This window comes from Epinephelus moara, chromosome 6 (genome assembly GCF_006386435.1).
Source record: "Epinephelus moara isolate mb chromosome 6, YSFRI_EMoa_1.0, whole genome shotgun sequence".
NCBI classification, from domain to species: domain Eukaryota; kingdom Metazoa; phylum Chordata; class Actinopteri; order Perciformes; family Serranidae; genus Epinephelus; species Epinephelus moara.
This window is the reverse complement of record NC_065511.1, coordinates 33,979,185-33,994,942: the sequence shown is the minus strand read 5'-3', so window position 1 is coordinate 33,994,942 and position 15,758 is coordinate 33,979,185. Positions and strand designations below refer to the sequence as shown.

Sequence of the window (15,758 nt, the reverse complement as noted above, 5' to 3'; positions counted from 1 at the left end):
GGACCCACTCCCTATGTAGATATAAAGGGCTCATTCTAAGGAAACAAAAACACAACAGTTCTTATTTTCAGGTGATCGTACACTAAAGAAAACATACATATTATATCATTTTCCATTTCTACTAATATATCCCCTTAAATCTTACACACTGGACCTTTGAGGAAGATCAACTTATCATATTTTACAATGAAAGAAATACAAGCTAATCTATACGGCCGAGAAGCCTTTACCAACAGCTGGTGCTTGTCTTGTAATAACTGTATTGATTAACAATAGCCATTTTTGTCTTTGAGGATTGACACATTAAGGCACCACCTAATAATGTCTTCTGTCAGAGCTCCTGTCAAATCCGGCCTCTTGTTGCATGTCACAAGAAAATTTTAAACTTGAACTTCTTTAACGTCAGCGTGGTGTCATCAGCCACAAGGCAGATGAAGCTACGTATGAGTACTGTAAAACTTCAATTAGTAGCTCAGGCTATTATTTGCTTAAATCACTGAAATCAACAGGTCTATATTACGGACAGGCTTTTAATTCCTCTCACACAAAGACTGTTGCTCAGCAAAGATCAGGACATACAATCAAATTGTTTATTTAAACCAGTATGAATATTACTTGTTTAAAAATTAGGCTTTGGATAATATATCAAGCTCCAACAGAGCGTTATGGCACTCGAGAATTACAGCCCCCGGCATACCGACACAACACCACTTTATCCTGTTAAAACAACACTCACAACTTGGATTCATTTTTATGAAAAACCCTTTTGAGTCTTTTGATCTGAGGACCCTTACACACTAAAGGAATATGAATAACTTACAGGGTAATTGAGGGAAGGACACGTCATTTTAGGTAGCCAAAAACCTCGTTTTATACATCCGGAAAACTATATATATAAAAAAAAAGAACTGCTTGGTAACCAGAAAAGGCGTCTAATCGAGACAGGCCTTCATCTGTCAAAATGCGCAGCTACACCGGGCTAGTAAAAAGGACTGGGTGTTTAATTTGGACTAGTTTTACGGTATTTATTTTGCTCTGTAACCATACATGTATAGTTTCTGTACAGATGTAGTGCACAGTGTCCTATCGCACTACATGCAGCCCACACCCATACCTCTCTCCCTGCAATCTGATTTAATCTGTCCGTCCTCTGCCTATCTTGCCCTCTCCTCCCTTTTCTGTTTTCTCCATCTTTTTCCATTTCGCATTCTCCCATTGATTTTTTTGTTTGTTTTTCCAGCTGATTATGTCCCTGTACTCTGATTTGCCGGTGGGCACATTGCTCTCTGCGCTTTAATTGGACATTTAATTAGATCACAGTTTTAGTTCAATTAGACTCAGAGGTGTTGGGAAAAGGATATGGAGGGGAGAAGAGGAAAAAAGTCCCCGAGCTGGTCTCTGTCTCCCTCCTCTCCTCTCCACTCCTCATCTCACTCTTTTTCTTCGTCTGTCTTTTTCTGTCCGCCTTGCTGTCTCTCTCTCCGCCCCCCCCCCCGCCCCCCCCCTCCCTCCTGAGCATGGCTCATTAGTGATATAATGACACAAAACACACAGCTCCCCTAACTCTCAGAGTGTCTCGACGAGCACCTGAATCACACACACACACACACACACACACACACACACACACACACGTAAGGTGACAGGCACTATGTGAGCTCACTGTTGCAGATGTTGTTTTTTGGGGTGTTTCTTTATGATCTCTTCCTTTGGTTTGGTACTGAAGCCATGACGGGGTAAGCAAAGGTGTTTTGAGACAAAGCCTGTGTGTTATTAGTCCCTCTGATTAATCTCCAGCACTGCCTGACAGTCTGCCAGTCACAGCAGCATCAACCAGCCCGTACACACACACACACCGCAGACATTAACGACATGCTGGGCAGAACCCTATCGACTCAGTGGAGTGCTCCGGTATGATATCACTACACCTAATGAGACTAAGATAAGCCTCATTACCAGCAGCGCTCGCTTACATGCCAGTCAAGCGCAGGGCTATTCTGCACCAGTTTTAGCTCCCCCATGGTTCCGCCCTCTTCCCCCTTTTGTTGTCATAGTTCTCACACAGAGCTCTGACTCAGAGCATAAACAACACGGTGCCCCAGTGGGCCAAAAACACATGGGCAAATGTAAACACACACCCAGATGTATGCCGATATGCACACACTTGCGCTCAGGTGTAAGTCCGCAGAGGACACAAGTCAATCTCTGCGTCCCTCGGGCGGTCACACACACACACACACACACACACCACCTCCCTTTTCTGACTCCCTCCTACCCTCCACCCTCAGGAGAAAGATAGAGAGCCTGCCTCCACTGTGTCCCCAACTCCACACACACACACACACACACACACACACACCTCGTATCTGCACCACTGATTTGTGCAGTCCCCTCTCTATATGTGTATATAAGTGTGCATGTATAGATGGTTTGTGTGTGAGCGACAGGCAGGGGTGTTTTAGCCACAGGCGTCACTACCTGACCCCCATGGCTGTGAGATTGACAGCTGTGGTCCCGCCTAATTGCATTACTCTCCCAGGTGATTGGCTCACACCCCGGGGGCTCATTTGTCAGGATGCATTGCGGTAATGATGTAAATTAGCCGATCTATGTGCCACTCAGCCTTCTTGCCCCCCGCTGATTGGCCCCGCTGTGCCCCAGGGCCCGGCCCCCAGCTGAGGGAGCCAGCTCATTGGTCCTTGGGGAACCAGGAAGTCCCCTAGAAATAGGGCTTTGCAGATTGGGCATCCCTGTGGGCTGATATTATCCTTCCTCCCACCTCTTTAGCTGTCAGTCAAAAGCCAGGGACTGATCCCTGCAGCCTCTGTCTCCTGTCTGAGACACACACACACACACACACACAGTCATACATTGGGACATTTAAGTGGTATAGGCACCCATAATAGCCACATGTCGGCTGAGAGCCTAAACACGCTCCGGTATAACTGTATAAACTGTATCAAGATACGACTATATAAAACGTGTGAGTTCTGTGTGTGTGTGTGTGTGTGTGTGTGTGTGTGTGTGTGTGTGTGTGTGTGTGTTTCCTCCAGGATTGAAATAAAGGCCACAGGCTCAGGCTCTGTTCCCCACTGCTTACCCAGCATGCCTCAGCTATGTCCTCTATCAAAAGCAGACACCTTCACAGTGACAGACAGTTAGAGAAACAAATAGACAGACACACTGCACACACACACACACACACACACACACACTTTGACTCCCTGGTTTCTTTGCCTGGTTGTCTCAATAGCATCAATTGAAGTGTTGGCTACAGTATGTGTAGTGTGTGTGAGGAGGCGGCAGTGTGTATCACGGCACTCCTGTAGTGTTGCTGAAAGGTTTCGCGGGAGTTTCTGGATTCTTTGTTAAACTCGCCGCGGTTATATGAGGCCGAATATGAATAAAGACTAAATAATGTCAGCATCAGCATGAATCGATACTCATACAGATGCACAATCACTAGGTCTGGACCTCCGCCCGTGATCAATAGTTTACTCTGAGTTATTGTCTTCGTATTAACAAGTGGAGTGCTCCCTGAGGAACACGTATGAATGGCTAAATGAGACCACTCCAAACCTCTCAACGGGACCTGGTGTTGTTTTTACACCCTCCTTTGTTTGATGTCAGACGCGGCATCGCAAAAGCCTTTTTAGCCAAATTTGGATGCACTGTGGGTGTTTCCAAAACACTCAGGTCCTCATGAAACTCTAATTGCCTGCTCTTGGCAATGTGAATGTCCCTCACATAGATTCAGGTATCGACTTGTGTCCCTCATGTCAGTGTTTGGCCAAATTATTTTTTTCCTGCGTCTAAGATTATTCATCAATCAATTCATATTTTTATTGTGGCAGCCGGGGGCTTTTCATATTGACTCTGAAAAATGCAGAGAAAGATCAAAATAAGTCAACAAAAGTAAAGGGAAAGTTTGAAATGAGCTCTTGTCAGGAAGCACGGTGAATGTCAGTCATCTGTTTAAGAGGTATGAGCAGTTTATGAGAGACTATTAGCCCCTGGGCATAGATATGCCAAAGGTCCCACCTTCTCTCTGACATAGGAACAGGACACACAGACTCTCTGTGTAATCGTTTTGTGTCTCTTTGAGGTAGTTTTGTGTCCTTTTGGTTGTTTTGTGTCTCTTTGTAATTGTTTTTTGTCTTTTTGAGGTAGTTTTATCTGGTCGTTTTGCTTCTCTTTGAAGTAATTTTGTGTCTTTGAGGTAGTTTTGTGTCATTTCGTGTCTCCTTATGGTTGTTTTGTGTGTCTTTGTAGATGTGTTGAGCCTCTTTGAAGTCGTTTTGTGTCACTTTGAGGTCATTTTGTGTCTTTTTGTAGTCATATTGTGTCTCTTTGAAGTCAAATCATGTCTCTTTTAGGTAGTTTTGTGTCTGTGGTTTTGTGTCTCTTTGTAGATGTGTTGAGCCTCTTTGAAGTAATTTTGTGTCACTTTGAGGTCATTTTGTGTCTTTCTGTAGTCATATTGTGTCTCTTTGAGGTCAAATCGTGTCTCTTTGAAGTAGTTTTGTGTCTCTTTGTGGTTGTTTTGTGTCTCTTTGTAGACATTTTCTGCCTCTTTGTAATCGTTTTTTGTCTCTTTGAGGCAGTTTTATCTGGTCGTTTTGTGTCTCTTTGAAGTAATTTTGTGTCTTTGAGGTAGTTTTGTGTCATTTTGTGTCTTCTTGTGGTTGTTTTGTGTGTCTTTGTAGATGTGTCGAGCCTCTTTGAAGTCGTTTTGTGTCACTTTGAGGTCATTTTGTGTCTTTTTGTAGTCATTTTGTGTCACTTTGAGGTCATCTCGTGTCTCTTTGAGGTCATCTTGTGTCTCTTTTAGGTAGTTTTATGTCTCTTTGTGGTTGTTTTGTGTCTCTTTGTAGATGTGTTGAGCCTCTTTGAAGTACTTTTGTGTCACTTTGAGGTCATTTTGTGTCTTTTTGTAGTCATATTGTGACTTTGAGGTCAAATTGTCTCTCTTTTAGGTAGTTTTGTGTCTCTTTGTAGACATTTTCTGCCTGTTTGTAATCGTTTTTTGTCTCTGAGGTAGTTTTGTGTCATTTTGTGTCTCCCTGTGGTTGTTTTGTTTGTCTTTGTAGATGTGTTGAGCCTCTTTAAGGTCATTTTGTGTCACCATGTAGTCATTTTGTGTCTCTTTATGGGTGTTTTGTGTCTCTTTGAGGTTAAATCGTGTCTCTTTAGGTAGTTTTGTGTCCTTTTGATAGTGTTGTGTGTGTCTCCTTGTAGTTGTTTTGTGTCTCTTTGTAGACATTTTGTGTCTTTGAGGTAGTTGTGTTTCTTATTGAGGTCATTTTGTGTCTTTTTGAGGTCATTTTGTGTCATTTTGTGTGGCTTTGTGGTCATTTTGTGTCTTCTGGTGTTTGTTTTGTGTCTCTTTGTGGTATTTCGACCATTTTTGTAGTTTCTTTGCATTTCTTTGACAGAGTAACTCCTCCTCATCAGAACATGTTCATATGAGTGACATTATGCATGTGAAGGCCAGGGGGCCCCTGACACTTAAGGCCCACTCAGTAATCCATCCATGTTTAGAGGACGCTCTCATCATGATATTACTCTTCACGAAAGTGCGGCCATGTAATCTCTGCCATCTCTGCATGTGGTAGATATTAGTATTCGCAGACTGCGTGTGTGTAAGTCACATGCACATGCATTACTGACTGAGTAATCGCTGTAAATTAGAGATGTTTAGAGATGTTTGTGGTCGATTTCGGTAAAGCCCCTGTAAAAACTCTCTCTCACGGAAAATAACTTCCCATGACGTGGGATGTCATGTGCCAAACACACACACACGCCGAGGCTCACACACCTTTATGTGCCGCACCTACCGCCCTTCTTTATGCGCACATAGACCTACTTCGCAATAAATGTATTAACTAACCTGTTTTAAGTCTCCGCCACTACTTGGCAGAGCGTGAGAAAGCAGCGAGCATGATGGGTAATTGCCATGCTGCACGCAGTGTCTACAGGAGCACACTTTATGAGGTGATGGCGGGCGGAGGGAGAGGGGGATGAGAGGGAAGGATGGAGGACACCGGCGTATTCCCTCCTCCCTTTGGATGGTTCAGTTTTCTTGCCAAGAGTTTAAAAGTTTTCAGGACTGTGATCGCAGTAATCAGCCTGCCTATACTTTATCAATACTTCCTATCAGTTGTCTTGTGTGAAACTGGTGGTAATGAATCATTGGTGTGACCGATAATAAAAATGTTTTGGGGAAATCTCAGACTGTGGCATGAGTTTGTGCCTCCAGCGTTTATGTGTTTAGGGGCAATAATTGATTTCTGTGTTGTGCCCCGCAGGGCTTGTCCCACATCTCTAAACCCACACACACGCGCACCCACGCTCACACACACACACACACACACACACAGCAAGGCATGCTGCAGTATTAATTAGACATGAATAAGACATGAAGAGAGACCCCCCTCTTACACGCTCACACAGGGTCTCCCCCTCCCCAGCTGCTTCCTGTCTGCAGATTACCCAGCTTTCACTGGGCTCTGGTTAAGTGGGGCCAGGAAGAGATTTAGCCCCCTCAGCAGGAGCAGACACACACATACACCACCGCACATATACAAGCGTGCACACACACACACACACACACACACACTCCCTACTGTAAGCAAACATCGGAAACTATGTGTTTTATTGTGTGGTTGACCACTAACTGAGCTTCAGGTCTTTGTTATCTGCCTGGAATATGATCGATGTGTAAAGATAATGTGTTTTTGTTTGCTCCTCTTTCACTCTCACCTATTAAACTACATTTTAACTACCTGGGTTGACAATACCATGTACTTTTATGATATAAGAAGTGAATATACATAAAATTAAATTGCATATAATTTGTATAAAAAGCAAAGATCTCTTCGAGCTCAGCTGAAATCTGGTATTTTACCTTTGACTGTTGAAGCAGGACGGTGTGTTTAATCTAAAGGAAGAAAAGGTGATCTGTCTAATGTGCTGTCTATATCATATAGTAAGTGAGTTGCTTTTTGTTTCCTATTCTCCGTTTTATTGTGAACTGTGCAATGCTTTAGTAGTAGAAAGATAAAGACTGAGATGTCTGTTCACATTTGAAACCTATAAATTAGCCAGTTATCTGGAGAAAGCCTGGGAGACAAGAAAGAGGGCTTTTATCAAGTTAAATGATGGGTAGTTTCTTTTGTGAGCAGTTCATTTGGGATGTTGATTTTTGTTTTGTTTTTCATTTGTTTGTGGCAGGTTTTGTGTTTCTTTACATTTTGTTTTGTACATGCAAGACCAGAAGGTGGTTATAAAATAAGTGTCTTGTAATCCCATGTGGAATGGGCCAAAAATGGCATGACACTTTTTCAGTGTATATCAAAAGTGCAGTGCTGAATGGTCATTGCAGGAATATGAGATAAACACAGGTATATATCAACAGCAGCTGGCATCGATGTATCCAGAAAAACATGGACTGAGTAAACATAAATAAAGGTGAGAAAAAAAGAAGAAGAACAGAACAGTTTGAAAACAATAAACATATAGAAATGTACAAAATAATCCCTCCCCAGTCGCTGCCTGTGTACTTGACATAATATGAGTGCACGGTCACACTTAGAGTCTGCGCTAAGTGAATGAATAATGTGCAGTGTGATTAAGCTGCACGTAGAAGTCGAGCCTTTATAGGGTCTGGGGTGCATTTAGAAAAGGACCCCACGCTTTCTGGAATTTGAATGTGGCAAATTTTAAATGGATGTAAGACTTAAGAAATATATATTTTAATTTCAGGGTTTTTGTCCAGACTGAGAGTGATTTTGAAATTCCCAGCTTAATCTTTTTTATCAGTGGCAGCCATTTAAACATGACAGTATTCACAACAACTTTAAGTGCAACTATGTCCAGTTGTGAGGTTTGTAAAGAGCTAAATGATAAGGAAGCAGTCTGGACGCAGTTTAATGTCATTGTTTTAAAAAGCTGTGTGTATGTTGCTGCAGGTTGAGTTGTGACCTTTTATATGTTTGTGTTGCAGGCCTCAGCGACATCCAGCCCGGGACCTGCGTCTCTGGGCTCCCAGGTTCACGCTGCAGCTGTCAACGGAGACAGGAGCGCCCTCCTCAAACTCATCACAGGTAGGCAACCAGCTTCTAAACACAATACGTTTATCATTCACTAAAATCAACTCCATCACATGAGGATAAGCACACATAAGACGTCAAAATAGACACACAGGGATCAGCTTACATTAATGTGTCGTAATGTGTTAATTTATTGATTTCTATAAGAAGCATTTCTTTGCGTTTGCCCCGTCTGTAGAAAGGTGGGAGTGCAGGGGCAGCTGCAGCAGCTGGTAGGAGATTTGGGTTTTGCACAGAGAGACTACAGCAGAGCAGGTGCTCGTCAGCATGGAAGCTGGAACCAAGGTCCTCCTGCTAAAAGGATGGTCCATCCTTCTGCGAAAGAGCTGTCATTATCTGGACATTCAGCCATGTTGATATTTAATCTTGAATATGAGGAAAATTGAGTCCGCCCCAGACATGGAGTAGAATTATCCAGCAAAAAATGTAGTAGGGCTTTAGGATAAAAGGAAAATATGCAATGACATTGTTTAATATTGGAAAACAATATTAAGTCAGATATTATCAGATTTTAAAGGAAGACTTCACCCACAAAATCACCATTTGTGAGGAAATCCTTTCTTTTGTCGCATGCCTCCATGGAAAACAGCCAACATATTTATTTACTGATTGATTAGGGACCACATTTAACAACAGCAAAACTATATCAAAACATCTGTCACACAATTTATGCAGTATAATCCAAGTCTCATATATCCAGTCGTATGCTCAGTGCTTCCCAAACTCATGCATTTTCACTGAAAACTTCCTATTTAAAACTGAAGGTGAAACTTACCCATGCTTGCTTCAAAGCCAGACTCCAATATGCACAAAACTATGAGCTGTGTCAGAGTTTGTTAACGGATGTTTTGATATAGTTTTGCTGTGATTAAACGTGGTCCTCGGTCAATCAGTAAATCACTTTTCCTTATAAATTCAAAGTAACGCAGTTTGACTAATACGATTTACAAATAGTCATTTTGTGGGTGAAGTATTCCTTTAAAGTGTGCTCAGTCCTGCCTTTCTGCTGCTTTCAGTATGCTGCTAAAATACGACAAATTGCTTGTTAAATTTTTAAAAATTAGGGGAAATTAATATTAACATTCTTTTATTGAACAAACGCACGATAAACACCAATAAAAAAGAATGATAGTTGCATTTTAAAGGGCAGTTTTCTACTGTTACTCTCTTTCTACTACCTAAAAATCCTCTCCCTTATTGCAATATTGCAGTGTCTTGTGTGCTGACATGGTGATGACGATGAAAAAATATGTATATATTGTGCAACCCAATCATAAAGAGCATCGAATGATCTGTGTAAATTCTCTTCGCAAGGAGGCGACATGGTCCTCCAGGTTATCATTGTTAACAGTATTTCCTTATGACTTCCAGCTGCCCCAAATAAAAGGACTTATTTAGAAAAGTGGAAGTGGGATTGCTATTAAACACAAGCAGTAAAAAGACTGCATTTAAAGTACACAGAGCTGCCTTTTAAAAACAGTTTATAACATATTCCATCACAAGCCACAGAATTGTACTGCAGCACATACTGACCCAAATCTTGATCTCTATTAAAGCTCACCCTCTGACTTGAACCATCAACTGTGCACACTCTGTGTGTGTGTGTGTGTGTGTGTGTGTGTGTGTGTGTAGCAGAGCCCTCGCTGCGGGACCGTGAGGACCAGTTTGGCCGGACCCCTTTGATGTACTGTGTGCTGGCTGACCGCCTGGATTGCGCAGAGATTCTGCTGAAGGCCGGAGCATCGGTCAACAAGACGGACCACAGCCAGCGCACCGCTCTGCACCTCGCTGCACAGAAGGTACGGGCATCCACAAATACACACACACAGATGCACAGGCAAATGTTACACGCGTGTCAACCCCTTTTTGTGGCATAAAGTTAAATCACAAGAATTGAGAAGTAGATGAATTTGTAAAGGTGGAATGAATATGAAGACTATAGAGGTTTAACAGCAAGGAGAGAAGCTTTGACAGTCCATAAGCTGCAGTGGGAAGCCAGTGCCCCCTAGTGGCTGTTAGTTATGGCTTTAGGGCTTGTGGGGGGAGGGTGGGGGGGTCAACTAATTTATAATTCTGCCACACTGACACTGTAGCTATGAGTTTCATTTAAACAGAGTCGTATGAATAAAGAGTCATTCTGTGTGAACAAAGTCTTGTTTCACAGCATTTTGTACGGTGAAAACTGTGAAAGAAAGAAGCATGATGTTCTTTTCCCTTCAGTCTAGACTGAGGAACAGTCAGAAGAGACAATATAATAATGAGACGGGGTGGTCGGCTCTCTCTGGAGGGATGTAGCTGGGGAACAGCGGGATGTGGCACTAATTATATCTCTTTACAACTCATTTATTTATCGGTAGCGTCTTTTATGGGAGAGAGCTGATACAGGATCATCATATCACTGAAGAGAGAGGGGAGGTAATAGGTTATTGGGCTCTGTTTCATAGCTGGAGAGAGCGTGTGTGTGTGTGTGTGTGTGTGTGTGTGTGTGTGTATTGGGGGATGCTAGTGATGGGAAGCCCTGTCTCTTTGACATCTGATCAATAAATGGCTGAGACAGGAAGAGAGGCCAGGGATTACCGATCTAATTGGACTGAGAATAGGGAGGACGGCAACACACACACACACACACACACACACCCTAGATGCATGCTCACACACAAGATAGATCTGTCAGACTGTGGCGTTGTGGTCACAGGATGGCAAATATACAAAACACACTCATACATGTACACGGTCGTGCCCGCCCGGACACACACACACTGCAGTCCGGCGACAGGTGTTGCACAATGCATCACCGGATGGCACGGCAATGAGAGACCAAAAGTGAGGATGATGATGATGATGATGATGTGGAAGGGACGACAGGCAGAGAGCAGCTGTATACTGTTTAACAGCTCATCACAGACACTGAACAGAGAGGCAGGAGGAGGGAACGAAGATGGATGACCTGCGGATTGAACCAGACACAGCTAAAAGCCTGGGGAGCGTGTGTGTGTGTGTGTGTGTGTGTGTGTGTGACTGCTGCTCGTTCATGACTAATATTGAGGAGAACTGGCGATTTCTGAGCAAATTCTGCCCGTGTGTTGCAGGGGAATGGGCGTTTCCTGAAGCTGCTGCTGTCCAGGCGCGCTAACTGGCTGCAGAAAGATTTAGAGGAGATGACCCCGCTCCACCTGGCCACCCGACACCCCTCCCCGAAAGCCCTCGCCCTGCTCCTCAAACACATCGGACCTGGAGAGGTTGACACACAAGACAAGAACAAGGTACTACAGTGCAGTCACACAGAAGTTTGTTTGTCCTCCCAACTGTCCACAGTTTGTCTTGAGTCAGAAACCAGCCAGTCTCAACAATAACCTGCACACAGATAACTGACTGACTGAAGATAGTTTGTTAGGGGCAGCAGGAATTTGACGTCATGTACACATAAACACAAAGAGGCACATGAACACAGTCTCCTTTGTCTGTTGGAGCTGATGTGTATCTGACATCAGTAGTTAGTTTTGTAATAATCCAATATGCATCATCATGTCAGATGACAGTGGTTTCAGCAAATCTCAGAATAGCTCAGTAGCCGTCATGGCGGCAGTATCTGGGTTACAATCTCAGCCCACTGCTGGATCTTCAATATGAGCATTGTGTAGCACGTTGCCCTCACATTTCCTGTCCAAGTGGAGTAGTTGTTGTTGTTTTTTTAACATAAATGGAAACTTCAAAACTGGTGTTACAACAGCCCTCTCTGTTTTAAACTCCATTCATCTTTTTATCATCTTTGGCGCTTCCTTTTCATCTTTCTCTCACTCTCTGTCTGTGCAGCAAACTGCTCTCCACTGGTCTGCGTTTTATAACCGACCGGAACACGTCCGCCTCCTGATCAAGCACGACTCCAACATCGGCATCCCAGACAGCGAGGGCAAGATCCCTCTGCACTGGGCGGCGCACAGTCAGGAGCCCAGTGCTACGCAAACTGTCCGCTGCATACTGGTACACACTACACTTCACACATGCACACAAGCACTCAAGTGAATCTGTCATCATCATCCTGCATCATCACCACCCGTCAGTCTGCATGTCTGTGTCTTTTCTGTGGTGTGTGTGAGAAGGAAGCGGCTCCCACTGAGTCCCTGTTGAACTGGCAGGACTACGAGGGGCGGACGCCGCTGCACTTTGCGGTTGCTGACGGTAACGAGGCGGTGGTGGAGGTGCTGACGTCTTACGAGGGCTGTAATGTGACAGCTTATGATAACCTCTTCAGGACACCGCTGCACTGGGCGGCTCTGCTCGGTGAGTGAACACACATCCTAGCATGTGACCCACTGCAGCCTGAATGACAGTGACACGCTGACATGAAGGATGTCATGTGGAAACGATGACCACTGTCCCCTAAACAGAATTCTAATTAGAAAAATTTTTACACTGGTCAGCTGAAGCAAAGCCAAAATGGACCAGTTATTACCCACTTGGTAAGATAATGTTTCACTTAATTTTAGCCATGCTAGCAGCATGTCTCAAGGGACGGCAGCATCTGTTGGTCCTCTACTTTGGTCCATACTGAAATATCCCATAAACCATCAGATGAACTGTAGAGCTACAACCAACGATTATTTCCATTACTGATGAATCTGCCAATTATTTTCTTGATTAATTGATTAATTATTTTGTTAATAACCTGTCAGAAAAAAGTGAAACGTGTCCTGTATAATTTCCCAGAGCCTCAGGTGACGTCTTCAGATGTTTTTTTTTTTCATCAAACAGTCCAAAAATTCAAAGCTATTCAAATTATTATCATATATGACAAAGAAAAACATCAAATTCTCACATTTAAGAAGCAGAAAATATTTGGCTTTATTACATAAAAAGTTGCTAAAATGATTATTTGATTATTGAAATTAGTGCCAAAAACAATTCTGCCGATCAATTAATCCACTTATCGTTGCAGCTCTTATGAATTGCCATGAATTTCTGCGCAGACATTCATGGTCCACAGAGGATGAACCATTGTAACTGTTCCTCTTGTGCCAGGTGACACTACTGCTAGCCTCAGCTGTACTTCGTGTTCAGTACGAAATAGTAAATGTTAGCATGCTAACAGGATAAACTAACGGTACGTTTCATTTGCAATGAAAAGTCAGAATTTCCTAGTTCTTAGGCGGGAATTTAATCTGACACGCCCCCTTAAGAAGATGAAAATATACTTAATTAATCACCGAGGAGAAGTTCAATTTTTTTCATTCTGTTGTCATATACACACAGACCCGAAATACACACACATGCACAAACAGGACCTATACATGTATTAAATGGAGAGGTGTCAGTGGGGGTTAAATGCCTTGCTCAAGCCAAGTCCCTTTGGACTGACCTACTGCCACCCCAAGTCTGAAACAGTCACACACACAGCACTGTCCAACTTCTATATTCTGTGGACATGTATCTATGATGTTTGTGTGTGCAAAATACAGTGTAATGCATTATTAAGTGGTATTGCTAACAGTGGCTAACCCTGATAAAACTGGTATTGCTAACAACATCATGGCTTACTGGAATGCTGAGCTCCGACCTCTGGCTTCCGAGGTAAATGTAACACAGCATGTACCGACTTAATATTAACATGCTAGCATTGTAATTGTGGACATGTTAGCATGCTGGTATTAGCATTTAGCTCAAAACACTGCTGTGCCTAAGCATGGCTGTAGACTCGGCCTTGTTTCTGTAGGTTCAGGGTTCCCTGATGTTACATAATATGATAGTAAATGGACTTACACAGTGCTTCTCTAGTCTTCCGACCACTCAAAGTGCTTTAACACTACATGTCACATTCACACACTGGTGGCGAGGCTACTGTACTACTCAGTTACAGTAAAATGTGCATTCACATAAACACACATGGATCAGGAGCAAATTGGGGTTCAATATCCCGCCCAAGAATACTTTGATATGCAGACTGGGGGAGCTGGGGATTGAACCGCTAATCTTCTGTTCAGTGGACGACCAACGCTTCCTCCTGAGCCACAGCTTGCAACCATGATAGTACATTAAAAAAAAAAAAGAAAGTGAAAAAGTGGGGAAAGGGAGGTTTTTGGTAGCATTGTTTGAAACGGCTACTTTTCCTTCTGTATTTGTGCCATTATGTCTTGAAAAACTTTCACAATCCTGCATTTTTGAGCACCAACAAAGAAAAACACAGTGGTGAGTAATTGTGCAGTGGCAGGAAAATGAATGAATGAATGAATGACACTGGTGTATGTGTCGTGCAGTGTTTAGTAACAGTGACAGTTGACTTATGTTGACTTGAAGGGGAGTTTTATTGCTTTTCTGTTCACAGTTTTTTTTTAAAGTAAACTGAAAAATTTTTCTAAGTTGCCTTTGTAGGAGAGCATTGTTGCACAGAGCAGCTCCTCACAGCATATCCTTGTCATTATCTGGCACACACACACCGCCCACTAATGTAAACATGTTTATTTCAGGCCATGCCAGAATCGTCCACCTGCTGTTGGAGAGAAACACATCAGGCACTATTCCTTCAGACAGCCAGGGAGCAACACCCCTGCACTACGGTGCTCAGAGCAACAATGCTGTGAGTTGTATACACATGTACACAAAGCTGGGAAACTGGCTGAGTCAGCGGCATGCACCTTTATTCAAATACAGTGTTGGAGATAATGAGATAAAGCCGTCTCACCTTGTATGCTCAGTGTCCTTCTAAAGGCCAATAAACTAGACTACACAAAAAATAATTGTCTTTCTGTGTCTGTAGGAGACAGTGGGTGTGTTTCTGTCCCACCCGTCTGTGAAGGATGAACCTGATCTGGAGGGGAGGACAGCCTTCATGTGGGCCGCCGGAAAGGGCAGTGATGATGTCATCCGCACTATGCTGGCCCTCACCCCTCACATTGACATCAACATGGCCGACAAGTACGGCGGCACCGGTGAGCACCTGAGAAACAAGAGCAAGCGCTTTGACCCACACTGCCACCTCATTCTTCCATTTGTTATTTCAGAGTGTGGCCTAATGCTTGTTCTAGGCTGGGCATGATGATGTCACAGGGGATTCCCCCCAAGGTGCTAGAGAGGCTGCAAGACCGAGGGAGAGAGGGAAGTGATACTGTCAGCAAAATTAGTGTGACCCCGCTGAATAGACTCCGACCAACTGCCAGCACTGTCCTCTGACACACACACACCCCCACACACACACCCACACATGCAGACACACATGACTTATTGCCACGCTCTGACCCTGGGGCTGTTTGGACGTATAATCTCAATGGCGATAGCCCCTCTGCTCAGCCAGGCGCTCATTGTTTATGCATGCATAACATGCAACGGTTGAGTCATGCTAATGAGACGGTGTGAAGGGCAGTGGAGCCGACTGGTGCCCGGATCACTTCCATGCACTTGACTCTAGTCTAGTCTGTCTGGGGACCGGAGGGAGGGGGGAGGAGGAGTGAGCCACCGAGACACTTAAGTGCATTGCTCCTCATTAAATGTCTCTGTCTGTTTAACCCACCATTGACCAGGCTTTAGCCACAGCCCAGAGAGGAGCTGCAGTCAGGGGGATGAATGAACAAAGAGGCAGATGAGGAGGGAGCAGTTGTCCTGAGGGTGTTTACTGTCCAGTTAGATTCAGTATCTCATAAGTTTTTATCTTTATGT

General features: G+C 43.6%; 1 protein-coding gene across 3 annotated transcripts in view; it reads left to right on the top strand.

Moving 5' to 3' along the window:
* invs (inversin) overlaps positions 1-15,758 on the top strand; it is a 31,943-nt gene that overhangs the window by 3,130 nt on the left and 13,055 nt on the right. For 2 of the 3 annotated variants that reach the window (XM_050047287.1, XM_050047284.1), the window contains exons 3-9: positions 8,006-8,105; positions 9,744-9,910; positions 11,201-11,374; positions 11,925-12,092; positions 12,212-12,392; positions 14,573-14,682; positions 14,863-15,034. In XM_050047287.1, coding sequence (XP_049903244.1) covers positions 8,006-8,105; positions 9,744-9,910; positions 11,201-11,374; positions 11,925-12,092; positions 12,212-12,392; positions 14,573-14,682; positions 14,863-15,034 — 1,072 coding nt within the window. The remainder of the gene's footprint in view (positions 1-8,005; positions 8,106-9,743; positions 9,911-11,200; positions 11,375-11,924; positions 12,093-12,211; positions 12,393-14,572; positions 14,683-14,862; positions 15,035-15,758) is intronic. The other variant, XM_050047286.1, reaches the window with a different exon arrangement.